Source organism: Fusarium pseudograminearum, chromosome 1 (assembly GCF_000303195.2).
Source record: "Fusarium pseudograminearum CS3096 chromosome 1, whole genome shotgun sequence".
NCBI lineage: Eukaryota > Fungi > Ascomycota > Sordariomycetes > Hypocreales > Nectriaceae > Fusarium > Fusarium pseudograminearum.
The window spans coordinates 2,342,316-2,366,496 of NC_031951.1; the positions used below are offsets into that span (position 1 = coordinate 2,342,316).

Below are 24,181 nucleotides of genomic sequence, written 5' to 3' on the forward strand. Positions count from 1 at the left end.
ACACAAAGAAACGTAGACCCATGCCATAATGTCAATTGCCACATAGCAGCGGATGTATGCATTGAAAAGATTTCACAGCTTCTGTGAGCGCCCGGTATGAGTTGATTGAATCCATAACCGAGTTAACATCATATCGTCTATAGCCTGTATACAAAATGTACAATGCAATCTATACAGTCAGGCTTCAGAGGTGAACCACTATCCTACTGGCACCCGATAGGTGCTGAGCGATAGCTGACCGCTAAGCTTCCACAGCGGCCCGGACTGACCGCTAAGCTTTAAGCAGTAACGAGCTGCCAGACAAGCGATTGCAGGCCTGTCGGGTGGGTTTGGAATTTAGATCGTCATATTTCGGTAAAAAAATATTGAATGCCAGTTGATGCCTGGCACCATTGCGTGCGAAGGAGTCATGATACGCTCAAGAACCGCTCTGGCGGCTTTAAATACTACGCTTAGGAGACAATGGGCCTGTCAGAAGTGTCTTTCTCACAGTCGCTTCTACTCCCAGAAGACCGAAAAGCGAGAACCTCCCGATCACCGCAAGCTCGGCCTCCAGCAGGAACTCTTCATCAGCTCTATCTACAGCCCTGGTTCCCCCATATTCCTCCCAAATGGAGCTCGGATTTTCAATAGACTTGTCGACTTTCTCCGAAAACAATACGTTCGATATGGATTCGAGGAGGTTATCACGCCAACTATTTACAAAAAGTCGCTATGGGCCAAGTCAGGTCACTTGGAAAACTACGCGGACGATATGTATGCTGTGAGGGGAAACACAGAACCCCCGCCGCCGCAACATGATGGGTGCTGTGGGAGCCACCAGGAACATTTGAAACCAGAAGAGGAGGAAGAAGGAGACTATGGCTTGAAGCCGATGAACTGTCCCGGCCACTGTCTCATATTCGCTTCAAAAAGACACAGTTATCGAGATCTTCCCGTTCGATATGCAGACTTCAGCCCTTTGCACCGCAACGAAATTTCTGGCGCATTGAGTGGACTTACTCGTGTTCGACGTTTCCACCAGGACGATGGACATATCTTTTGCCGACCTAGCCAGGTGGAGGAAGAAATCAAGAAGACACTGGATTTTGTCAAGGTCGTCTATACAGTCCTGCGTTTCGGCGCGAACTACCGCCTGGCACTCTCCACCCGACCCAAGGACCACTACATCGGTACTGAGGCGGAATGGGATCAGGCTGAGAATGCTCTGAAGCGAGCATTGGACGCATCGGGCATGGAATGGGACGTCAAGGAAGGAGATGGCGCTTTCTATGGTCCCAAGATTGATATTGTTCTGACGGACTCCGATGGAAAAGACCACCAGACAGCCACCATTCAGCTCGACTTTCAACTTCCCAAGCGATTTGAACTCGAATATCAAGCACCTGCACCAGAGTACGAGGTTAGGGGTGAGACAACCGAGGATCCTGCCCTTCTGGCCGAGTATGGACCTGTGCGTCCCGTCATGATTCACCGTGCTGTTCTGGGCTCTGTAGAGCGTCTCATGGCACTCTTGATCGAGAAATACGACGGCAAATGGCCTTTCTGGCTAAACCCTCGTCAAGCCATTGTCCTCACCGTCAACACATCCGCTCCCGTTTTAGATTGGGCTGAACATGTACGCGATGTCCTGGTTGGTCAAAACAAGCAGTTTTATGAACAGCTGGAGAGCGGCGCGTTGCCTAGCCAAGACCATGCTTTCCGACCAACTGGATTGGCAGTAGATGTGGATACAACTGCCCGACCTCTAGGAGCCAAGATCAAGGAGGCCCGAAATAATGGCTATGGCCAGATTCTTGTTGTCGGAGAAGACGACGTGAAGAACCAACAGGTTGCGCTGGGCAAGGAAAGACTAACGCCGGAGGATTTACGAGAGCGGTTGAAAACCATGGTAGAGACATTCGCCTAGACAGCTATCACGTATTTTTAGGATGTAACAACAAATGTATAAAATATTTATTAATGCATTATTATTATTATCATCTACACCAGTCTTCCTTCCTCAGCTGTGCCATGAGTAGAAGCAGCTTCAGTTGCGCGTCTCTTTGCAATATTGCAGGTGGAGTTACACTAGGACGGACACTGGTTGAGTAACTAACGTAGGTATCGAGTGGTTAAGAGCCATTGCCCCACGTCCGAGGATGGTGATGTTTGAATGATGCCGATGATCAAGGCACTAATCCGTTGGCAATAGGATCATGACCACTCGAGGGGGTAGTCTAGTTTCTTGTCTGATTTTGTAGGTTCGAAAATTGTTGAGCTTGCTGGTATAAAGCCCTAGAGAAATGATCAGTAAGTAGGCTGTTTCGTTGACCGTAAAGATCACACGATCACCTACCTCTTGTGTTGCTCATCCACTTGGCCGCCAGCAGCTTCAATTCGTGCAATTAATCTTTGTCGCTCTGCAATCTGATCATGCATGTAGTCCACTGTACGCTTGAGAACAAGGCCCTCGGATCTCCCCTGTCCTTCCATACCGGGCACAAGCTCTGTCAGACGATCAAAGCCTTCGCGGATTGCTTGCCGACGCTTTTGTTCTATGAATGATTGTTAGCCATGCGGATCTAGAAGGATTATGTACGAGGCGAGAAGCTTCATGCAGCAATACCTACCTGATGCAATGTGGTTTTGCTTCTTTTCCTCTTCAGTCAGCCGGGGTTTCTCGTCGCCGGCACCATCGAGGTTGAGAGCAGAAGGCGACTTGTTGTTGGGAGAAGACATGATTGTGGGCTTGAGTATAGTAAATAAAAAATAGTTGTTCGTACAAAATGTTTAGGTCTGGTGATGTTTATTGATGTAAGTTCCAAATGACATGCAGGGGTGGTGTCTCCAGATTTATCATGTGAAAGACACTATGGGAAGGACCCTGACCTGGCTAGAGTTGGAGGAAGGAACCTAGGGGTGCAACGAACTCAACCATGGCATCATCCCGTGCATCACGGCAGGACCAATGCTTCGTGCAGATCAGGGCCTCCAAATACCAAGGTAGCAGGTAATTTTATAAGGCGGGGCTTGCCTTCGTAGGTTCTGTAGACAGGTTGCACCAATAACTGAGTCAATTATATGAGTTCTTGCACCTGGTTCTGAGTACCGCCTTCTAAGATCTGAATGGGAAGAAACTGCCTTTACTTCGGGGTCCAATACCAGACAGTTTCTCACATGGAAGGAAATCATGGACTGCTTGGAGCCGAAAAAATCTGACGAGGCAGTTTAATAATTCTGACAGGCGGTTTTGAGTACCTACCTAGGTAGGTATCCTCTGTCTAAGTTACTAAGGTAGTAATTACCTACTAAGTGGAATAGTTCAAGTTGATATACCCCAAATGTTGAAGTCCAAGCCCCAAAGATGCACCTATCGTCTTTTAAAGATGTTTTTGTACCTTTGTTACGGTCCTGTTCTCAATATCGTGTTTGTCCTTGAGAGTAGACGACTACCAGGACAACAGACCATCCACCCAGCCACCACAGTGACTAATAAGATCAGTTGGAGTCAGTCCTATTCCTTCTCAACTCCAATTGCATGAAAATCTTCAATTTGGCAATTCTAGATTGCCACATGTTGATCGCTTTCATTCCTCTTCCGATCCTTCGCCCTCAAAGTCCTCCTCTTGCTGTCTAAATATCACTTTCTCGGCCATGGCCATACATTTTCTCACAGGAAGTCCCACAACATTGTCTACACCACCTTCGATCTTCTCAACAAGCAACATGCCGCCGATACCCTGAACAGCATAGCCACCCGCCTTATCAGCGCCCTCTCGAGTCTTGACATAAGCTTCAATCACATCATCAGGGAGACCCTCAGTCTCGCTCAGGAAGTACACCTTAGTCTCTTCTGTGTAGCTGTCGATCTCGTAACCAGGGTGCCTTGCGTCCTCTCTAGGGGCAAGGACCGTGACCGCTGTCAGGACCTTGTGCATCCGCTGGTCCCGGAGGTGCTTCAACATACGGATGTGATCAGCTTCACTTCGAGGTTTCTCGAGGATTCGGCCATCCTTGGTAACGATGACAGTGTCTGCAGCGATGACGAGATCCGGATCGGGAATGGACTTCAAATGCACTTCCAAGGCGGTGGTATAGACGTCCATGCACTTTTGGTGAGCTGTCGCAGCTACATATTCGAATGGTCCCAGCGCGGCCTTGTCAAGATTCTCGGGCTTGGTAGATGGAAGGATCTCAAGGTTTGAGAGGCCAAACTGAACAATGTGAGAACGTATACTGAGATCAAATGAGAACTCTCACATACCTGCTGTAGCAATGCCTTCCTGCGAGGAGATGCAGATGCGAGAATCACTCGCTTAGAGTTAAGGTGCTTAAGAATAGGGAGCTCTAGCGGTAAAGGACCTTTGCGCAATGGCCTTTGGGCAGTGCTTTGACTGGCGGTAGACTTATCATAGTCTGGAGGCGGGTCACTCGGTGTATCGGCCATCTTTCTGTTACTGTGGATTCTTGTGGTGATGAAGATAAAAAGTTGTAGAACGGTCACTGAACGCTCTATCTTGATAATGAGGTCAATGTGGGGTTTAAGAATGGGAGCTTGAGCTTAGGAGCTGCCCCACGACCGCCATTTGGGCCCAGCGTTTAGCTTTCCATATGCCCCTCATAGCGACTTGGTATTCATGATGGCCACGGGTTATACTGGCGCGAAGCGAGGATCTCGATTGAATGAGAGAACATTTGCCTTTTTTTAATTGCAGAAGTTATAATATAGAGGGTAGAAGGTTTCTGGGTGTAAACGATTATCTATCATTGTTTTCTATTATTGGCCTGGTGTTGTTGGAGCTACATCATGACAACAGTCTCAAACGACCATAGCGCAGGAGATCGTTTCCAATCAATGCCATGGTTGGAATGGCTAATGCACGAAACCAAACTGTTTGCAATTGAGTTAAAATATTATTCGTGATAATTCAGATAACTCGTTATAGTGACAAGTATTTCAGCAGCTTGTTGGTTTTCTTGCACGTCGCTCATGGTCAGCCTTTCTGCCTTGTTGCCTTACTACTAATTTCAGGCACACACAAGGTTCAGAGTGCGGGTACTTCCAACATGTACCTCGAAACCTCAGCTGGCAATAGAGGCCCGCCCCGTTTACCACCATCTTCAAAAAACGACAGCATCGGAGCTTTTTGCAAGCACCGCATAGACCCACGATAGCCTAGAGCGCTGTGGTTCTCCGCAGAGTTTGTTACCGCGATCTCATAAACCGTGTATTGTTTAATTTTGCTCTTCATCGACGCTCTTGTTCCAAGCAACTACCCTGCTTGACGCGATTATTGGACTAGCCAGCACGCGTCAAAATCCACCTCAGCGCCGCCGCAACGACTTCGAGCCCACGATTTGCGATTTCCCATTGTGCATCGACAAACTCTTTGGGGGACGCTACGTACATAGCATTTTTATGCGCGCGATTAGGCGATTCTATTCATTATAATCACGATGGACAGCAAGCGCAAGGCCAATGGGCCTTCATCCGCTGAGAACGACGATAGAGGCTCTAAGCGCCGTAGACTTACTGTAAGTCCAGGTCCAGCCCCTCGCAAACTTCGTGGATTGTATGCGCGCATTCGTCGCATAACTCAATTACCAACGTGTTGATACTCAAACGTTTAATATTCGTACCATGGATTACTGACTCTGGCTAGAATGATTTCGATCTCTCAAAAGGCGAGAACTCAGAATCCACAACGGCGTATGGATTGTCCTTTCTGGAACTCCTTCGCAAGACTGCCGACAAGAGGTATGGGTATAGACAGGATTGTTTTCTCAACCGTACTGACTCGTTTGACAGCGGCCGTCTTGTCGCGACCAATTTCGAAGAGCTACCACCCCGCGATGGAAATGACGATTATTACGAAAACACGCGCATGCCCATCTCAATATCGATGATCGAGAACAAACTGAATAATCGCGAATTCGAGAATCTTTCTGAGCTCGAGGGCTACTTTAAACGCATGATTAGCAACGCGAAGGAATTCTATTCTCGGTCCGATCCAGAATTCGACGATGCCGAGCGAATCAGAAAGGCTCTCAGCAACTACATGACCAAGACGAATCCAGCTTACGAAGCGCGTGGCTATCAAGTTTTGCCTACTCCATTTCCCGATGAAGATGGAGAGGATAATCAGGATGATGACGAGATTGAAGAAAACGGCGAGGAAGAAGATGAGGACGACGAGCCTGAAGAGCCCGAAGAAGATGACGAAAAAGATGACGAAAAAGATGACGACGAAGAGGAAGAGGAAGAGCTGCCAACTTCTCGCCGGCGAACAACGATCACCCTCAAGCGGAGGGGACCTGACCGAACGCCAGCAAGAAGAGCATCAGCAAGAGGCAAGGAGACTCCAAAGCCAGCAGCCCCTGCAGCAAAGCCCGACCACCAATATGAGGATTTGCCCTTCAAGGGTCTATCTTTCCAGCAAGCACAAGAAAAGCTCGTTGAGGAAGTCATACGACGTGAAGACCCTGGGTACGCACAAGTTCACCAATTGTATGGACGTTACTAATTGTCTTAGATATGATGGTCCTTATTTCGAAGCTTTTATCAACCTACCGCCTCGCTCCTTGAAGGAGTACTACAAAGTCATCAGTGATCCCATGTCACTGAGAAAGTTGCAGAGGGCAGTAAAGGGCATGCATGGCCGAGGTGGTAGCACAGGGATCAGTGATTTCAAGTCCTGGGCTGCTTTTGAGGAGAAAGCAAAGCTATTGTGGACTAATGCGTACTTTTTCAACGAGGAGGGAAGCGAAATTTACTCTGTCGCTCAGGAACTTGAGGTTTGTCGTTAGAATCATACATGGTGGCGTCTTCTAATTGGCTCAATAGGAGTTCTTTACTGAACAGCTCAAACTGGCACAAGCTGATGTGCCAGAACCATTGCAACCAAAGATTAAACTTAAGGTTGGCGGTACTAGCGACACCCCTGCGCCGGGACCTAAGAAAATTACCATCCATGTTGGAGGCCAACGGGATTCTGCAGATTCACCAGCGCCGGGTCAACAAAAAGAGGCGGCAAACGGCCTCGGCGTCAATGGTACAACACGCACTTCTACGCCTGCTCAGGCCATCAACCCCCAGCCGGAAAAGGCCAGAAGTACATCCGTCTCTGCTGCCCCATCTCCAAGCCCATCTACACAAGCAGCCTCGAAAACAGAAGAAGCTGCCCCTGCCGCATCACCAGCCGTCGTGCAACAGCCTCATAACGCTTTCCCTGCTGGCCAAGCTACGCCTGGAGTTCCTACCGCCGCAACAGGTCCTATTTTTGCTCCCATCCCTGTCGCGCCACCTCAGCCAATAACCAACCCATTGATTAACGGCTACATGGATCAGAAGCATCCTCGGCGTCCTGGCAAAGGTATTATCATACTACTCACTTCTTCAAAGCAGTTGCTAACGAACTCAGGCCTTGACGATGCCCTTATTGAAAGTGTGAAAATACAAGTTCATCCAACCCTACAGTCACACAGTCCCGTGCTAGCGACCGTCAAGCCAAACCCCAAGGAGATGGACCAGGCCGCCACCGTCAACCTGCCCTCTCATCTTACACGAATCCTTGTCGTTACCGCAATACCCAACCATTTACACAACAGACAGTACAGCCTGTGGACATTAGTAAACAAGCAACCTTTCAAGCCCCTTCACCTTCAAGCTCCTGGCCAGAAACCCAACGAGCGTGCGTTCGAGGCCATGCTGCATCATGGAATCAACGTAATTGAAACACATCTTATTGCCGCTATTCCCCGAGATGAGCGTGTGCCAGGGGGTCCGGAGGTTGAGCTTGAAGTGTTCACCATCACCGTCAACGTGCTGCGGAACTAGATGTCTCACGTGCGCCAGCCGGAGTATGGCAGAATCATGATAAATACAACTATGGCAATGGGGCCGCCCCCTCTTCCTCGTCCTCTTCCTATGCAGGTACTTCCTATACATATGGATTGGGTGCGGAATGTACATTCTGGGGGCTTTTGGTGATACCTTTTTACGAGTAGGGTACTGGATGAATGGCATTGGTGTTGCGGGTATATGGATAAAGATTCTTGTTTCATTTACGGAACAGGCCCAAGGATATAGGGTCGAAGGGCGTATTCAAATGTTCTTTCTGCTTCACTGTACAGTACTATTTACGTTATGTAATTGAAGCCATTCAATCAAAGGTTGATATTCCAGACTCCTGTGGTATCTCAAGCCAAACCCCTCCCCAAGCGCCGCGCATAGCCATGCCCAAATATTCGCTGTTTTGCTTGCATAATTATGTAAACCTAATCTAACCAGGCGCAGGTCGCTGTCTCAACTGCATCAAGTGCTTGAGTCGGGTCTGAACGGCAACATACTGGCGCGTTTTGGGATCGTAGTAACCTGCAACTAGAACAGCCATAACAGCCGTCTTTCCTTTCAGCTCCACAATACCGTCGACCTTGATGCACCCTCTCGAAGGCAAAGTCTTTGTGGGTTTCCAATACCGCAAAAAAGCGAATGCGCCAGCCAAGCTCGCAGCTTGGAGGCGGGGATCGAGCTTGGCATCAGGGCCAAATGCAGCACCGAGAATTTCGTTGAAGCCAGGAGGCAGGTGTGCGGGATGCGCTTTGGCATCGTGTTTGACTACTGCCCTAGGAGTTTGCTGTGGCATTGTTCCAGGAAGACTATTCACTGGCACATGCTGCCAAGCAGATTCAGGGGGATCAGGCTCGCTGAGACCAATACTTTTCGCAATATCTTGCGCCACCTGTTTCGACAGAAAGCTAATAAATGTCCAGCACCCCATTGCAAGGGCCTTGGGGTAGAGAGCTTTGGCAAGAAAGTTGGCAGCAAGAGAATCGATGGGTCGGTCGCCCCAAAAGATGCCATCTTCGTCAATCATAATTCTATATGGTCAGTATGGAGAGAAACCCTATATGAATATATTTGTGACTTACCCAGAGACGTAATGCATGGGTGGAGGAGCGGGCGGGAATATTATGTCTAGCCAGAATTTCCTTACGGCTACTTCCCCTCCAAGGAGTTTGTTGAAGGCAGGGTTCCTCTCAACGCCACGCTTGATTTCGTTTGCCAAACCATCTATAACTTCATTAGATCGAGTACCCTTGATGAATTTATGCGACTCACTCTTGATCTCCTGTAGGAGCTTCTTGTCCTGGCTGATTTTGACAAATGTTTGCCATTCCGGATCCGAACCTCGATATAAGGGTTGCTTGACTTCCTCTGTCGTGAACGGAAAGGGGAGAAACAACAATGGCTCATCCGGATCGTGGTTGGCCTCCGCTTCTTCCTTTTCCTTTTCAGACAAAGCTTCCCATTCGGCATCAGCCCAATCGAATAGAGGATCGAACACCACAGTGCAGAAGATTTGCCAGCAGATGTAAAGTATAATAATCGTAGAAGCCCAGCGCCTTGGCGGATGTCAGAATCATAGTTGCAACAGCCGCACTGCATGTATTCCGAGAACATACCGAAAGCGTTCATGGCGGATACTCCATTTGATTCTTGTTAAGAGCTTTTTCTCAGCTGCGGCCACAGAAGGAGTGAGTTGACCATGACTGGGCGAATTCGGTTTTGCAAAGTAGACCGGGTAGTTTTGAGGATCGGGTTTCTTTTTCCGCCATGGTAGAAATGATATCCGTCGGTCGAGAGGTCGAAGTTGGCAAGCGAGTATTCGTTGAGTCGAGGGTCTGTACGGGGAGAGAGCTGCCCGTCGCAGAACAACTTGTCGAGCTAACATATCGTCTCTGTATTTGCCATGAGGCAAAATGACTGGGAGGAGAGAGGTAGTTCTTGTGCAAAGAAAATAATGCGAAACCTATCGCAGCGTGGGTATTCCTCAGTAAGTAATAGACATCCTTGTGATGGCGAAAACAGTTATCGTAAAGATGTAGTAGAGTCACTGTTCCACGGTTGCAGAGCCTAGAAGCCCACATTGTGTTATACTGACAGGAGCCGTGTGCGTCATAAAAGCACTGTGCTACGCTATGGTTGCGCATCATGAATAAAACAACAAACTCCCACCAGGCAGATAAATATATAGAAAAAAGAATTCAATTCACAAGAGAAAGGTTAAATCAAGTTGTCTAATTGCATTTCCTATTCCAAATTTTAAGTTTGAGTTGTTCTGCTGCCTTTGCGGGCTGAGACATTGGAACTCAATACACTGTATGACGGAACAACTCCAGGCCGCAATCCGACACGTGCATGCATCATCCCCTTCGCGTTGCGTATCAAGCTTGCGACGTTCGAGCTATCTCAGCTGGACTAGACAACAAGCTTCATCAATCCACATCAAAATGAAGCTCACCATTGGGCTCAGTGCAGCCCTCGCAGGTTTTGCTGCTGCCTCTCACCAAGCCGCTACCGATCTTGCCAAAGTTTACATCCTACGAGGATCCCACCATATCGAGCCTACAACGAGTCTCACCCCGAGCGAAGCACGCCTCATCCTCCACCAGCGTCTCGCCCCCGAAGGAGAGGGACCATCATTCCGCGATTTCACTGATTCCGATGATGAGGAGAGAATCATTTCTTTAATGAACAAATATGGCAAAACTCCTGCGCCATTGTTTTCCGATGACACGACCGCGACGCCGCGCCAGCTGGTTATCAACATCGATGGAATGCCTGCGTTCGAGTATGAATCGTTCTTTGGCTGGCTCTTCAACACGAAGCCTGATTTCACTTTAGACCCAAGCAAGGAGAACGGAGAGCATCCCGAAATCTTCCAGAGCATCATCGCCAAGATGCCGGAATGCCCCCTGAGCCAGATTGTCGCCATGGACGACAACTGTTTCCACGGCAAGGCAGCTCTTGCAACATATAGCAGATCCCAGGTACTTAAATCCCTTACCCTTTTCTGTCTGCAACCTATCTAACCCTGGGATAAGGATGGTGATCACCCTACTACCCTCCTGAACGAGCTTCCCAAGCTCCAGAAGCTCGCCGAGTCAGGCGAATTGCACACCACCTTGGTCTTCCTTCCCCTGGTAGCCGACCGCGAGAACGACTCTGGCGAGGACCAGGACCTTCGACGTCGACAGGCCGAGACCGTCATCTCCTCTATTGAGGAGGTCCAGGAAGCGCCGGCCGCTGAGACCTCATCCGTCCCCGAGGTCCCCAAGTTCTCTTCAGTTCCTGCATCCATGTGCTTCAAGTCCGAGTCCGAGTGCAACAAGAGAACTGGCAACTGCTCGGACCATGGTAAATGTAAGAGCAGATACGGCAAGGGCGACGAGTCTTGCTTCTCTTGCCACTGCCTGAGCACCAAGTCCAAAGCCGGTAGTGTCACTCACTGGGCTGGAGGTGCTTGCTCCAAGCAGGACATCAGTGTTCAGTTCTGGCTCTTCGCTGGCTTCACCATTTCCCTCCTCACCATCCTCTATCTGGCTATTGGCATGCTATTCAGCGTTGGTGAGGAGAAGCTACCAGGAGTTATTGGTGCTGGCGTGTCCAGGTCCAAGTAGAATGAGAAGGGGAAGCAGAAATGATTATGGGAACTGTCGGGCTTCTGGAGTTGTGTAAGCCGGCCAAGGGAGTTTTCACAACGTAATAACTCCGGGGCGGCATGTATCATCATAAGGTGTATTTGATATACGGGCGTACAAAGGCTAGGAGCTTGTATCAGGTGCCTCGATATGGGGCTTCTTTTGTTAGAATGCGTTTCAATTTTTCTGAGCAGTCACTGAGTAGCAGAGCATGCAGTCATTCAACTTATGCGTCTTTCGTTCTGGCACCGCGGTCACAGGCCGTCGCTTTTTCGATTATGTGAATGTGTCTGCGCCTTTGGCAGATCTATAACGGCCTACAGCAGGTATGAAGTTCTCAGATTAGGTAGGTATCTAATTTTTAATTTTTTTTGATCCTTTCGCTTGGGACGTTGAGGAAGATTCAAGATGTCTCTTTCGGGAGGTTCGTTGATCGCTGCTCCGTGATTCAATCCACACATTGTATTTCACAATGTTAAAGATCGTTCAATTTGCAATGCTAAAAAACCAAGATCATAAAATCAAAATGATGTTATTGTGTAAATGGAATTGAATCCATCATGTCTACTACTACCTACCTCTTAGGTATTTTCCAGTAAACGGTGCCTGATCAATCCCGACCGCTCGACCCACCCTAGAACGGACTTTCCATGGCCCCTTGTTTGCGCTTTCCTCCTGATTTGACGTCGTTTCATAAAAGGGTAGTTGCCTACTAACCTGTCTATCCTACCTGCCTATTGAACGAGCTGGGTCTCTTTTTATAAGATCTCCAAAAACTCCGCCGGACTTGTTCTCGTTCTGCAAGGTACACCGGTCTTTCTTTCCTGCACGCTCTTTAATACAATCGCAGATCTTATCTGGACCTAGTATGATGTCGAGCGCTGATGGTCATAGACCTAAGCCTGCGACAGCTAAATGGGGTGCTGCTTGTGCGCAGTGCTCAATAGCAAAAGCTAAATGCATACGGTCAAATAATGCGCCTGGTTCCAAATGCGATAGGTATGTTATTTTCTTTCTACCCCTTGCCTTTCTGTTGCTGTTCAATGTGTGGTCTCGTTGTGACAGACTCCGAGAGAACCAAACACTCGGAGGCCCATTCTCCGGGTCTACCGGGGCTCTTCCGAAAGCTCTCCATAATTATTCGGGGCCATATCATAAATGGGACTGACACAATGCATTCCATAGATGCGAAAGATTGGTAAAGAATTGTACTGAGCAGGTCCATCGGCCCCGGAAAAAGCGAACAGTCAAACCCTCGTAAGCCATCCCAATCAAACACTTGATACATATTACACCAGCCTTGTGGATACCTCATGATATATCGTATCACGTTTCATTGCCCACTAACACAATTCATGCAGTCGAACTGCCCAAATAGAGGAAAGACTCAATGGATTGGTCAATCTCCTCAAAGCAGGCGGCTTGACCAATGCGGATCTAGCAACAGATACTACCTGCATCCCAACCGAGGCGGACCCTCATGTCATTGATCAACAGAAGCCTTCGTCCAAAGAGACTGAACCTTCCTTTAAATCCAATACCCAAGGGTGGTCGATTCCTGATACTTACAACTCTTACGCGCCGCCGCAATGTATCTGCAGACAGATCAGTGGAGAAGTTCCTCCTCCGCCGGGTTCAGACCAGGAGCTTCTCAACCTCTATCGAAAGGAGTTGCAGGCCATGAACCCCTTCGTCATTATACCTCATGGTGTTACGGCAGCCAAACTCAGAGAAACTAGACCTTTTCTCATGGCGTCTATCCGAATGGTCACATCAAGTCGCAGTCTGCGATCGATGAGAGCTCAGATGTACCATTTGATGAAACACATCGCAGACCACATGCTTATCCGATCCGAGCGATCATTAGACCTTTTGCTAGGTATCATTGTCATAGTTACGTGGTATCAGTATCACTGCTTCATGCATGCTCAACTTAATAACCTAATTGCTTTGGCCACCACGCTCGTTGGCGAGTTGGGTTTGAACCGAAGCCCGGTTGTTAACGAACGGACTAGCTTGATGGTTGTAATACCATTCCAGCCCAAAACACGTACGAACGAGGAGAGGAGGGCGCTCTTAGGAGTGTGGTACTTATCATCATCGTATGTTGCACATCTTTCCACCTGTTGGGCTTTTGTGAAGCTGACTTGTATCTAGGATGGCAGTTGGTTTCCAACGGATAGAGTCCATGCGTTATACAAGATATGGCCAAAGTTGTCTATCTGTACTCGAACAAGAGAGGGAATATGAAACAGATGCACGACTAGTAGCACTCGTTCGTATACAACACTTGACCGAGCGCATTTCACAGCTCAACGCCCCCAACGAACCTATAGAGGAGGTTGCTGGGTTTCCAACAGCGCCAATGTCAGCCTATGTTTCCGCGTTCCAAACCGAGCTCGACAAAATACGGAACGGGCTACCCCTTGAGCTACAAAATGACAGTAAGTGTTTTATGAACTGACTTTCTGCCTGACTAATTTTGTTTCTTTAGATGTGATAAAAATGTCTCTTAATGCAGTAGTAATCCGCCTATACGAGCCCCCTTTACTTGATACTTCTCGAATAATCTCAATGTCGGAGTCTTTGACAACTCCTACATCAGGGGCTGCCTCGGCACTTGACATATTCTATCAATCAAGAAATGCTTTGAAGCAATTCTTTGATCACTGGCAATCTATACCAATCTCTGAATATCATAGCCAGACTACTCCGGTAGCTGCCCAACTAATTTATGGGATGACTATGCTTGGCCGTTGGACAAAGTTTACAGCGCAGATACCTTTGACGGGGCCTCCCATGCCAATGCCCGAGGATACCAGCGTACAAAACCCCAATCTGGAACTGTACAAAGCAGACTCGGAGTATTCGGCGAGTGTGAGTCCAGCACATGTTACACCTTTGGGCACAACGCCTAGTGCGTGTGAGAATCACTCTCAAGCAGCCAGTCCTATTGTTCTACGAGAGGGTACAGACCCAAGACTACCGGCTGCAGTGGCCACCTTGCGGTCACAGATTGAAACCCAACCGGGACTTTACTTGGACGTCACGGGGATACTGTCAGGTATATATTCCAAGTTTGAAGAAGTCAATGCATCTGTCCAGGCATCCTCAACCGAACCTGGTACCTCGGATCACAACCTCTGGAGCATGAGCGCCATCAAGGTCAGGATCACAAGAGCAAAACTGGAGCGGTGGGTAGAGATAGTTGCGTCTGGAACAGCGGCTCTCAAGATCCACGACGGTGATATCCGAGACACCGACATGGATGACCGGGGTGAGAGCGATAACGGGAGAGCTACTGCACCTGGTATAGCACAGCCGGGCAACGAGATACAGATGGACGAGTTCGGGATGTCCGATTGGAACGAGATGCCTTGGAATTCCGATATGCTCCAGGGGGTTGACCCTTCAATATGGTTTGATGGATACTTGGATTGGGGAGCTGTCATGAACTCCATGAGCAACAACGAGCCGTGAGTATATCGTCAGTCTCGGGCTTTTTAACGCACCTCCCCGTTGATTTACGAGACCGCGACCAGGCCACGATAACTGCCGTTGAATTTTCATGCCGATATGGGACCAACTAAATTAGCCACCACAGAGTTGAAAGGAAATGTCTGGGCTGATCATATGCAGCTAGTTGACCGCTGTAACACTTGCACCTCGTGGCTTGACAGTCACTGCCTGGGCTTGGTCAAAGAAACATTGAGTCATAGATTCATTTTAATGTGGCATGGTTTCAAATCCCGAAAGACACATATGATGTATTATGTTGAGTTCTTGCTAGCCCTACCTCTAGTATGCATGCGGCACAAAGAGAGACATTCAAACACGCGTAGGGAGCTGAGATTTTGAGCCTCATGCTCCATCCATGGTAGTGATGTATATAAGTCACGAAAACTCTCTGATTTGAAAATATGTTATTGTGTATCTTTCATGTACACACTGACCGAGTAACTTTATTTTGGTCGATGAAACCCTGTGAAGCAGACCAATATCCAGTTTCAAGTTAGCCCACACAAGTAGCAGCGCTCGAGGTACAGAGAATCTATCAAGTGTGCGAGCTTTACCTTGAACGCTGAGAATGTGGACTGATTCTTTCGGCCATGGGGTCTCACCTGTCATGCCTTGACCGCTCACCGGTCCCGGCTGGTAATCGGAGAGAAGGTTTCCATAAAGCTGCCTGTTGAACGATGCTTTTAGTACACGCTGTTCTTCTCTCCCCCCCGTTTCTTTATCAAAATGTGTGCAACTCAGGCGGTTATGTTGTGCCATTACTGCACTGCATCATCTATGAGTACTTAACCGAGGGTTGTGGCGAGACAAATAGGGTTTTGTAGACCATATTCGTGTTAATGATGTTTGTGTAAATAAGGGAAATTTGTTGGGTACCAACGACTCATGCATGATCTCAGGGCTTGACACACCCATATACTATGTAGTGCCAGCCCCTGCCAGGTCAGTCAGAAAGATAATGGACGTCTTATTCGAATGCTTCCTTACCATCCATCTTCGGTATGGCGAACCGCACGAAAAAATAATAATACAAAAAGAACGCACAAGAGAAAAACCAGCGACAATGAGATTGTTCATGACCGCTCAATTGCAGGTGCGGGCTGCCAGGATTGACTTCGCTATGGTCACCAGACCAATGAGGGGAAACTATTGAGGCTGACAGAAAGCAAGATGATGGATGGGATTCTCGTTAAACAGACATCAGGGCGAAAAAAGGCAGAAAAAGTCAATGGTCTTGTTGATCACTCCGGTCGGATACCATTATTGAGGCCTTCTACACTCTCCATCATTGATCGTATGCCTTTTGCCTTTTCTTTTGGTTGCTCTGGAAGTCAAACAGCTGATGAGTCTGAAGTTGCTGCGCCTCTCTTCTATCCGCAAATTCCAATAGTTGACATAGCACCCCGGAGAAAGGTGGTTTGGGTGTGGATTTGTGTAAGTGAGCTCAGAGGGAGGGAGAGGAAAAGTGCACTTTCAACATTTGGTCTTATACTTAAGGCAACCACTTCAAGTCCCTTGTCACATAAGCGCTCGCATTCTGGACACTATATATAATGGTCTTTTCTGACAGTTTTATAGTGCGTGTGTGGTTATGGAGGTATGAAGGTCTCTGTCGATCCTTGTCCCAACTGCTGCAACCCACGCTGTCCGAATTGTGATACTCGACGAATCAATACTCGCTCTCATAAAGACTCTCATTTTCAAAGAGGCTCTTTATCACCTGGAAACGTTGAAGCCGAGACCGGACCAGCATCCGAGCTGGACCTCCTACCTGTAGGTAAAATATTGGTTGGGATCGTCACGGAGGAAGGGGGCGATGAGGAAGGAGAGACGGAGAAACATGTTTGACAGTTACCTTATTGCATTGAAATGCTTCATAAGATCGTTCCTTCTATTGCTGAGAAAGATACAGCCTTGCAACTTTCTGGTGAAGCGAGAGTGGCTGGACTGAACTCCGAAAAAAGGGGAAAACCAACTGACCAAGTTACATACAGTGTGAAGAGAAACAAAAGGCTGGAGCAAATATTGAGCCATGCCTTTCTTAAGAAGAAACACAGCGCCTCCTCCAACTCTACCAGTACACAATGGCCCTCCCGGAGTCCCATCCAGGTACTTTGACTGGGTAGTCACAGCCACTTCAGTTATATGGACTGAACAAGATGAATGGAAGAAACAATACAGGATGGTCAAGTACTCAGCTTCAGAGCATAACAGACCCTTCACCGAGATGCTGAGAGAAAGGAATGGCTATGATTGCCCAGAGATCTCGTTTGTGATGGACAGACATCCGTCAACTCGTGGCGAACGCGAAACATTATGTGTTGAAGCTTTCTGCCAGGGTGCTGATTTGGTTCTTGATGGAATTGACCCGAATGAACTTTTAGGCCATCAGTTAGCAAATGTGGACGAGCCCAGAGCCTGGATATCGGATCGAAACTACTGGCTTCTCATAGATACTGGCGCCGAGAATCCCCTGTATGAGAATGTATTAGGTCGTCTTGAGTTTTACAAGGTTTTACAGAACGAGGTGCGTATGAGCTTCGTTTTACTGACTATCATCGCAACTAACACAATGTAGCGGTTTCGTGAGGGTCCATCAGGAGAGATGATTGGTCCCATACGACATCTGTGAGTTATTGTATGTATCCGGGCTCCAGCTTTCACTGACCCCCCTGAAAGATTTGTCAGTAATCCAGATGGAACGAGCGTAATGGCAATCCTGAAGACAGCGAATCAATTTCAAGCCCCTGCTCTTCATGAACTTTTTGCAAACTACATTACAACAAGTCCAACTCCAAGCATCAAATTGAAATTATCTGTGAGTCAGGAAAAACCGAAACACTACAAGTCACTGACGATATGTCTTTATCTAGGACTTCTGGAACACAAGCTACGTTATCAGCTTCACTTTGCCATTTTATGCGATTGGTCTCAGTGGAAGACAAGACAAACGTACGCTTCATGACCCGGAACGCAAGTTCCGCGCTCGCTACCTCTTGGATTCTTTGAATATACAGGAACTACGTCCACTTCTAGGACACTCAGAAGATTCATGCCTAGAGGGGAAACTCGTACTACACGAGGGGGTGTATTCGTTCGCCACGACCGGTGTGACTGAGGAGCATTGGACAGCATACTGCTTTGATGATGACTTTTTCGAGAGTGAACCGCGACTATTAGAGGAGGGAGAAGAACTCGAGAGCTCGGAAGGGTTTGTTGACCCGATTATAGTCGAGGTTGAGGTGAAGGACACAGCAACCCAGTGGCGTCCAAGGCAATATTCGCTTGTTGCTTTGGCGATTCAACTCGACAAGATCCATGGACATCACGCACGTATACATGATGTGTTCAAACACAGTCTGGACTCCTATGTATGTGAGCCCCCCACCACCAGAGAACTTGCATCGTTTCAAAAGCCCTGTGTGCAAGAAACATTTTATGGCTGACCCTGTCACAGACACCCAGTGCCAGATACGGCCCCAGCAAGAACCTCAACCCCTCGAACAAACAAGACTGGAAACAGTTCCCTGAACTATTAAGTAAGGTGATATTCTATAATACCAAGATCATCGAAGAAGTCGAGAACTTCCTGGAGAATGATATCCAGTTGAGCCCAGTCAGCGTTCCTCAAGGGGAGCTCTGGCAGAGCCTACGAAGTGACGTCAAAGCTCTAAAGGCTTTACGTGCAATCGAGGGAATACTCAAAGAGCTGAAAGATATTGGAGACAAACTTGAGGAGACAAAGAGATCGTTCAAGGAACTCAGGCGTGAAGTATATTCTTTGCCCCAAGTTCTATCGTTTAATTCGGCCATACTGACGTTTTGTCCTAGAAGAAGCTCGACCGTGCAGATGAGCAGCAAATTAGAGAAGAACGATCAAAGGAGCTCGCAGTTGCAGCAGTTGTAATTATGCCTCTCTTGTCCCTAGATGAAAGCAAGGCTAACATGACACAGGCCTTTGCCATCCTGTCCCTGATCGCTCAAGTTTATAGCGGCAAACCACAGAAAGGCGACGAAGCATCATGGCCCGGATACCTCTTTCTCGTGGCATCTTTTATTGTCATATGTGCAGCAGGCATATTATACATGCTACGAAAACATGTTGCTCTTCATGGTAAAGCGCTCTTGGCAAAGCTTAATGGATTCCTGACGACAACGGGGCTTGATCGACGATATAATAACATGGTTCGTTTGGCGAGGAGATTTTTACATTGGATACGGTTACGGTATCGTTATTGGTCTGCGTTATTTGTCGGGGCCATAACGAGGTTTTTGAGAAGAGAGGACCCAGGACTTCCTATGTAAGAGTTACTGCGAGTATAGTATATCATTTTGAACAATTCCTGTTATTATCAGAATCTCTTTCTCTCGGCTTTTCAATGTTAACTGATGTACCGCGGCAGTCTGGATTTACGAGTCACAGCGGACTTTCCTACCTACGTTATACGTATGGTTTAAGGAGAGGCCATTCAGGATGTGCTTACACAGTCAAATACAACATGTGTGTTTCAGGCTCTGCGAAAACTGGTCACCAGAACTAAGAGGGAGCACTCGACATGTAAGGATTGTGATGCACCCGGAGAGAGCGAGCCTGACTTTCGGATTAACAGTGTAGTTTGTTATCATTTGACGTCAACCAAATGTAGTCATACCATATTCAAAAAGGCGTCTACCTGAGGGAAGACAGCTGCGAATCGACAAGGGTTGTGAGGGTTGCTTGAAGGCCTCAAAATGTAAGGCTGCTAGGCAGTCACATTGAGTTGCATTCCTCGTTTTCTCCATCACATGCATTGGACCCTTTTGGCTAACCGAGTCTCTGGGATTTGGGCGCAAATTTGAAGATGATCATATCCGAGTTATGACACGTCTTTCAACGTCAATGGCATAGTGAAGAGGCAGTCAAAAATGTAACCTGACGCTGTCGCGGGGTTGTGTCATACACCACCTTCTTCGCTGTTGGTGAGTTACAGCCAATTGCTCTCTGATAGCCTCATTTGAGGGACAGCTTGGAGGGGTGACAGCTCACCTTGCATTCTCAGCAAATCATCAACTTGGTTTCGAATTTGAGGCTTTAAAGAGTCATATGTTTTGATGCCTGACTACTCCTAAGCTCCTGCTTCACATACTGTTATGGATCTTGCCTTATAGATCAGCTGGCTGCTGCAGAAGGCAACCCCCTAGAACTCACCATCTGACTCACTTCTCTCTTCTCTCAACACCATCACGGAAACCATCGTGGCTATGGCAGTGACAACTTGTTCTGTCAGTGGAATCGAGACCCTTCTGGGAAAGGCAGGGCTGGACACACCTATCCCAGAATACCCAGGTGCAGACATTGTGCACAATCCGCAGGATATATTCCGAGTTTACCTCGCCGAAACTATCCAGAAACTCACCAATTGCGATAGGCTGGTTGCCTATGATGCTATCCAAACATCCAATGTTACGGGAATGGGGGACCTTGTGGTCGTTGCCCCAAGACTGAGACTTAAGGACGTCAATAACGAAGACCTCGCCAAGGACCTTCTTCAAAAGGTAGGAGTACATCAAAATGAATTCGCGCGAACTGAAGGATACTGACATGACCTACATTTAGTTACCAAGACTACCCCCTTTTGGATGTCCCATTCGGGATGGTATCCGTCTCCAAGTCTTCTTCTCACCAAACACGCTGTCTCGACTTTCGCTATCTTATATCAGTGATAGAAATGAATCGTACGGATATGACACGTCTTTAGGACTTACTGATCCGGCTGTACCTGACGGACAAAAGAAGAAAGTCATTGTAGAGTACTCATCCCCCAACATGGCGAGCGAGTTTCAAGTATCACACTTGCGCAGCACGCTTTTAGGCCCCTATGTGGCAAACATTCATGCCCGTATGGGCTGTGACGTTGTTAGAATGAATTACTTGGGAGATTGGGGAAAACAAATTGGCCTCCTTGCTGCCGGTTGGCAGCGCTTCGGCTCAGAGGATGAGTTTGCGAAGCAGCCTCTTCGTCATCTCCTTCAAGTGAAGCACAAAATCGAAGAGTTATTCAAGCCAGAAGTGGAGAAGTGCAAGGCTATGAAAGCGAACGACCAAGACACTTCGGAGATTGAATCACAAGGGTTGTATGCCGAGCGAGATGATTTCTTCAAGAAGATGGAGGACAAGGACCCGGAAGCCATTGCATTGTGGCAACGCTTCAGAGACGCTACTGTAAAAGATTTGGCAGACTCATACGCACGACTTGGGGTAACGTTTGATGAGTATTCTGGAGAATCACAGGTTACTTCCGAGTCCGTTGCTGAGGTGGAACAAGCTTTGAAAGAGAAGGGGGTTTATGAAGAGCACGATGATTCCTGGCAAATCGACTTTTCGAAACATGAGGCAAAGGGGTTATCCATCGCGGTATTGCGATACAGAAATGGAACCACCTCGTATCTGTTGCGCGATGTTGCTGCAGTTCTCGACCGATTCAAGGCACACTCATTCGACAAAATGATCTATGTTGCCGCGATGGAGCAAGAGATGCATTTCAACCGAGTCATCAAGACACTAAAGCTCATGGATCGTCAGGATCTTGCCGACCGCATCCAACACACATCTTTTGCCAAGATCAATAGCCTTCCAGAGGAGTTGAAAGGTGCAGAGCTGTTGAGTGATTACCTTGACGGTTGCCGGTCCATGGTACAGGCTGACCTCGAAGAGGAAGACGAGGAAGTGTCCCATGTTGACAGTTCGGAGAGGTCAGTGGATATACTTGGTCTTGCTGGCCTGTTTGTTCAGGATCATTACCACAAGCGCAACACATCTTACACAAGCGACGCGAAAAAGATGGCACCCCTTGAAGGAGAAACAGGGGCGGCTATTCAAAACTGTTATGCCAGACTCTTGAAGAAATTAGGACCGGAACCCGCCACCTTCGACTACACAACCCTAGACTACACCTCATTAGAATCAGAGGACTATGCCGAACTATTGCGCATACTTCTGCAATACCCAGATGCAGCACATGGGTCGTTCAGGTCACTCGAGCCATCTTTTATAGTCGTTTACCTGCTGCGCCTAGTTGATCAACTAATGGTCACTCTCGATGATGACGATAAGAAAGATTGGGCCGGCCAAGAATCTGCGAGCGAAGCAAGACTTGCACTCTACGAGAATGCAAGGCAGGTTTTTGAGAATGCGCTGAAGCTCCTAGGTGTCACCCCTTGGAACCTTTGAGGCTAGTTACTTTTGATCTGTTTTTCTGCCTTTGTATTTACAGGCCGGCTTATGCAGAGTTTTGTTATTTTGGGATGAAGGCGTTTCCGTTCAGATTGACGTATCTGATTTATATTTTGCTTTTGTTGAGTATCTGTCAATTAGTTCTTGTTTATCTATCTATGGAATATACGGTATAGGGTTATCATACGAATAGACGCCCCGCGGGCAAGGGTTTTGTGAATTGATGAAAGAGAAACAGTCTGTTACTGGCATATATCATGAGTTGGAAACCTGAAAGTATTTAGTTAGATACTTTTGCATGGATTCAGACAACATTTAACTCAGATCCAGAAATGCAAAGCTATGTTTATGTTTCAAAAGACCTAATATGATCGCAACCATTCATAATTATCCGTGGACTCATGTGAAACGTTGTTGATGAGCCGGAAGCGACTACCTAAAACGTCCTCTTAATCATGGCCCGGGATAAACGTTCCGGGGCTACACTGCATACATCGTCATCATCAGCTTTCCCATGCATCTGCCAACTTGATGATGTGAGACTTTATTCCCCAAATTACATCGAAACATCTTGAAACTAACATTACCAGACCTTACTACGCAATTCACTTTTACAATACACCTACAAGACTTGCATCATGGGAGATGACGCCCCGCAAGACACCCCGCAGCAGGACTGGTGGGAGGCTTTTCCTGAGCCAAAGGCCGAGTGCACTCGAACCGACCCAGCTATTGTCTCCAAGCTCATCGAGGTGAATGCAGCTCTTGGAAAGAACGCCAAAAGAGATTTTCTCTTGGTCGACGTTCGAAGGACTGACTGGGAGGGTGGCACTATTTCCACGTCAATCAACCTCCCGGCTCACACGTTCTACCAGACCCGTTCCCAGGTCTATCAGCTTGTTAAACAGGCAGGTATCAAGAGAATCATCTTTTATTGCGGTAAGTACTTTATTGTCCCGAAAGGCTACTCCAACCCGTCACTCATAATACTCCAGGGAGCTCCAATGGCCGGGGTCCGCGATGCGCCAGGTGGATGCAGGACTACCTCGACGAGGTTGGTGAAACTGACATCAAGGCTGAAATTCTGACCGGAGGTATCAAGGGTTGGCAAAAGGCGTACGATGGCCAGTTGATGGACTTTTACGACGAAAAGGCCTGGGAGAAGAAAGAGTGAGGATGGGCACAGTATAACAGTCGAGGGTATCCTCTCTTGTTTGTCTATTAGACGTGTTCCCAAGCAAAGTTTCCGCAAGAACGTGTCTCAATTTTCGACCTTAACGCCAATAAAGATCATATAATATCCATCATCTCTTCCCGTGCTTCCACTGCCGTCAAGGGGGGGGGGGTTTATCGGTCTCCTCGTCGGTCGTCTCCGCCGATTCGTTCCAACGCTTCGAGCATCACCACTGAGTTGCCGCGGATGACCTGTTGGCATGTTAGTAAAGACTCCTTATACCTGAAATAGTGGGAGGGTGGGATAACGTACAACCATGCCGATTCTGACCTTCTCGCCATTGTCCTTCTCCTCCACCGCCTCGTCGAGAACGATGTTCAGGAAGACCTAGTCTTGTCAGCTTTATCCTATTTTAATTGTAAGGGAGTTTCGTACATCGTAACCGCGGAGGACGCCGATGACCTTTCGGCTGCCGTTCAATTGAACGAACAGTCTCTTGTCGAGGTACTGTAGAAAAGTTAGTTATTGATCAGAAAACAGCAGGTTGCGCGGCCTCGGGCTGTCCAAAAGTTCGGGGCGGATCTGGTAGCTATGCGACGTATAAAATATTGAGACGGACCTTCTTGAGCTCAGGTTGCGCGGGCGCCATCTTGAGCAGTAAATGTAGAATAGCTTGGATGCTGTTTCATGCGACGCGATCGCGGCCTGGAACTACTAACATTACATTTCATAGCTAGACGGAAATTCTACGTCACGTGGAGATAAGATCCCGAGCCAACAAATGCACGTCACTTTAATCCATCCTCAGG

General features: G+C 47.8%; 10 protein-coding genes across 10 annotated transcripts, besides 1 other annotated feature; 6 read left to right on the plus strand and 4 right to left on the minus strand.

Annotated features, from left to right (window-relative positions):
* Window positions 1–409: 409 nt before the first annotated feature.
* On the plus strand, window positions 410–1,909 carry FPSE_01268 (uncharacterized protein; the record flags this gene model as incomplete). Its single annotated transcript, XM_009254388.1, has 1 exon — window positions 410–1,909. The coding sequence occupies one exon, from the start codon at window positions 410–412 to the stop codon at window positions 1,907–1,909; it is 1,500 nt and encodes a 499-aa protein (XP_009252663.1).
* Window positions 1,910–2,219: 310 nt separating this feature from the next.
* FPSE_01269 (uncharacterized protein) lies at window positions 2,220–2,721 on the minus strand (the record flags this gene model as incomplete). Its single annotated transcript, XM_009254389.1, has 3 exons — window positions 2,220–2,277; window positions 2,339–2,537; window positions 2,613–2,721. The coding sequence occupies 3 exons, from the start codon at window positions 2,719–2,721 to the stop codon at window positions 2,220–2,222; spliced, it is 366 nt and encodes a 121-aa protein (XP_009252664.1).
* An 848-nt stretch (window positions 2,722–3,569) lies between these two features.
* FPSE_01270 (uncharacterized protein) lies at window positions 3,570–4,429 on the minus strand (the record flags this gene model as incomplete). The annotated part of the gene is made up of 2 exons (XM_009254390.1): window positions 3,570–4,196; window positions 4,247–4,429. 2 exons carry the CDS (start codon window positions 4,427–4,429, stop codon window positions 3,570–3,572), a joined length of 810 nt encoding a protein of 269 aa, XP_009252665.1.
* A 1,010-nt stretch (window positions 4,430–5,439) lies between these two features.
* FPSE_01271 (uncharacterized protein) lies at window positions 5,440–7,819 on the plus strand (the record flags this gene model as incomplete). Its single annotated transcript, XM_009254391.1, has 6 exons — window positions 5,440–5,517; window positions 5,646–5,740; window positions 5,792–6,469; window positions 6,516–6,777; window positions 6,827–7,355; window positions 7,404–7,819. 6 exons carry the CDS (start codon window positions 5,440–5,442, stop codon window positions 7,817–7,819), a joined length of 2,058 nt encoding a protein of 685 aa, XP_009252666.1.
* Window positions 6,192–6,247: a repeat region.
* A 445-nt stretch (window positions 7,820–8,264) lies between the features above and the next one.
* FPSE_01272 (uncharacterized protein) lies at window positions 8,265–9,716 on the minus strand (the record flags this gene model as incomplete). Its single annotated transcript, XM_009254392.1, has 4 exons — window positions 8,265–8,862; window positions 8,914–9,055; window positions 9,104–9,387; window positions 9,448–9,716. The coding sequence occupies 4 exons, from the start codon at window positions 9,714–9,716 to the stop codon at window positions 8,265–8,267; spliced, it is 1,293 nt and encodes a 430-aa protein (XP_009252667.1).
* A 559-nt stretch (window positions 9,717–10,275) lies between these two features.
* On the plus strand, window positions 10,276–11,445 carry FPSE_01273 (uncharacterized protein; the record flags this gene model as incomplete). The annotated part of the gene is made up of 2 exons (XM_009254393.1): window positions 10,276–10,815; window positions 10,870–11,445. The coding sequence occupies 2 exons, from the start codon at window positions 10,276–10,278 to the stop codon at window positions 11,443–11,445; spliced, it is 1,116 nt and encodes a 371-aa protein (XP_009252668.1).
* A 429-nt stretch (window positions 11,446–11,874) lies between these two features.
* Window positions 11,875–14,946, plus strand: FPSE_01274 (uncharacterized protein; the record flags this gene model as incomplete). The annotated part of the gene is made up of 7 exons (XM_009254394.1): window positions 11,875–11,890; window positions 12,052–12,061; window positions 12,334–12,465; window positions 12,652–12,723; window positions 12,828–13,568; window positions 13,624–13,910; window positions 13,991–14,946. 7 exons carry the CDS (start codon window positions 11,875–11,877, stop codon window positions 14,944–14,946), a joined length of 2,214 nt encoding a protein of 737 aa, XP_009252669.1.
* A 1,209-nt stretch (window positions 14,947–16,155) lies between these two features.
* FPSE_01275 (uncharacterized protein) lies at window positions 16,156–22,195 on the plus strand (the record flags this gene model as incomplete). Its single annotated transcript, XM_009254395.1, has 10 exons — window positions 16,156–16,419; window positions 16,564–16,762; window positions 17,064–17,512; window positions 17,564–17,613; window positions 17,773–17,803; window positions 17,859–18,356; window positions 18,443–18,757; window positions 18,817–19,170; window positions 20,167–20,520; window positions 20,582–22,195. The coding sequence occupies 10 exons, from the start codon at window positions 16,156–16,158 to the stop codon at window positions 22,193–22,195; spliced, it is 4,128 nt and encodes a 1,375-aa protein (XP_009252670.1).
* A 458-nt stretch (window positions 22,196–22,653) lies between these two features.
* FPSE_01276 (uncharacterized protein) lies at window positions 22,654–23,372 on the plus strand (the record flags this gene model as incomplete). The annotated part of the gene is made up of 3 exons (XM_009254396.1): window positions 22,654–22,734; window positions 22,789–23,137; window positions 23,194–23,372. 3 exons carry the CDS (start codon window positions 22,654–22,656, stop codon window positions 23,370–23,372), a joined length of 609 nt encoding a protein of 202 aa, XP_009252671.1.
* A 173-nt stretch (window positions 23,373–23,545) lies between these two features.
* FPSE_01277 (uncharacterized protein) lies at window positions 23,546–24,021 on the minus strand (the record flags this gene model as incomplete). Its single annotated transcript, XM_009254397.1, has 4 exons — window positions 23,546–23,623; window positions 23,685–23,759; window positions 23,808–23,879; window positions 23,992–24,021. The coding sequence occupies 4 exons, from the start codon at window positions 24,019–24,021 to the stop codon at window positions 23,546–23,548; spliced, it is 255 nt and encodes an 84-aa protein (XP_009252672.1).
* Window positions 24,022–24,181: the final 160 nt, after the last annotated feature.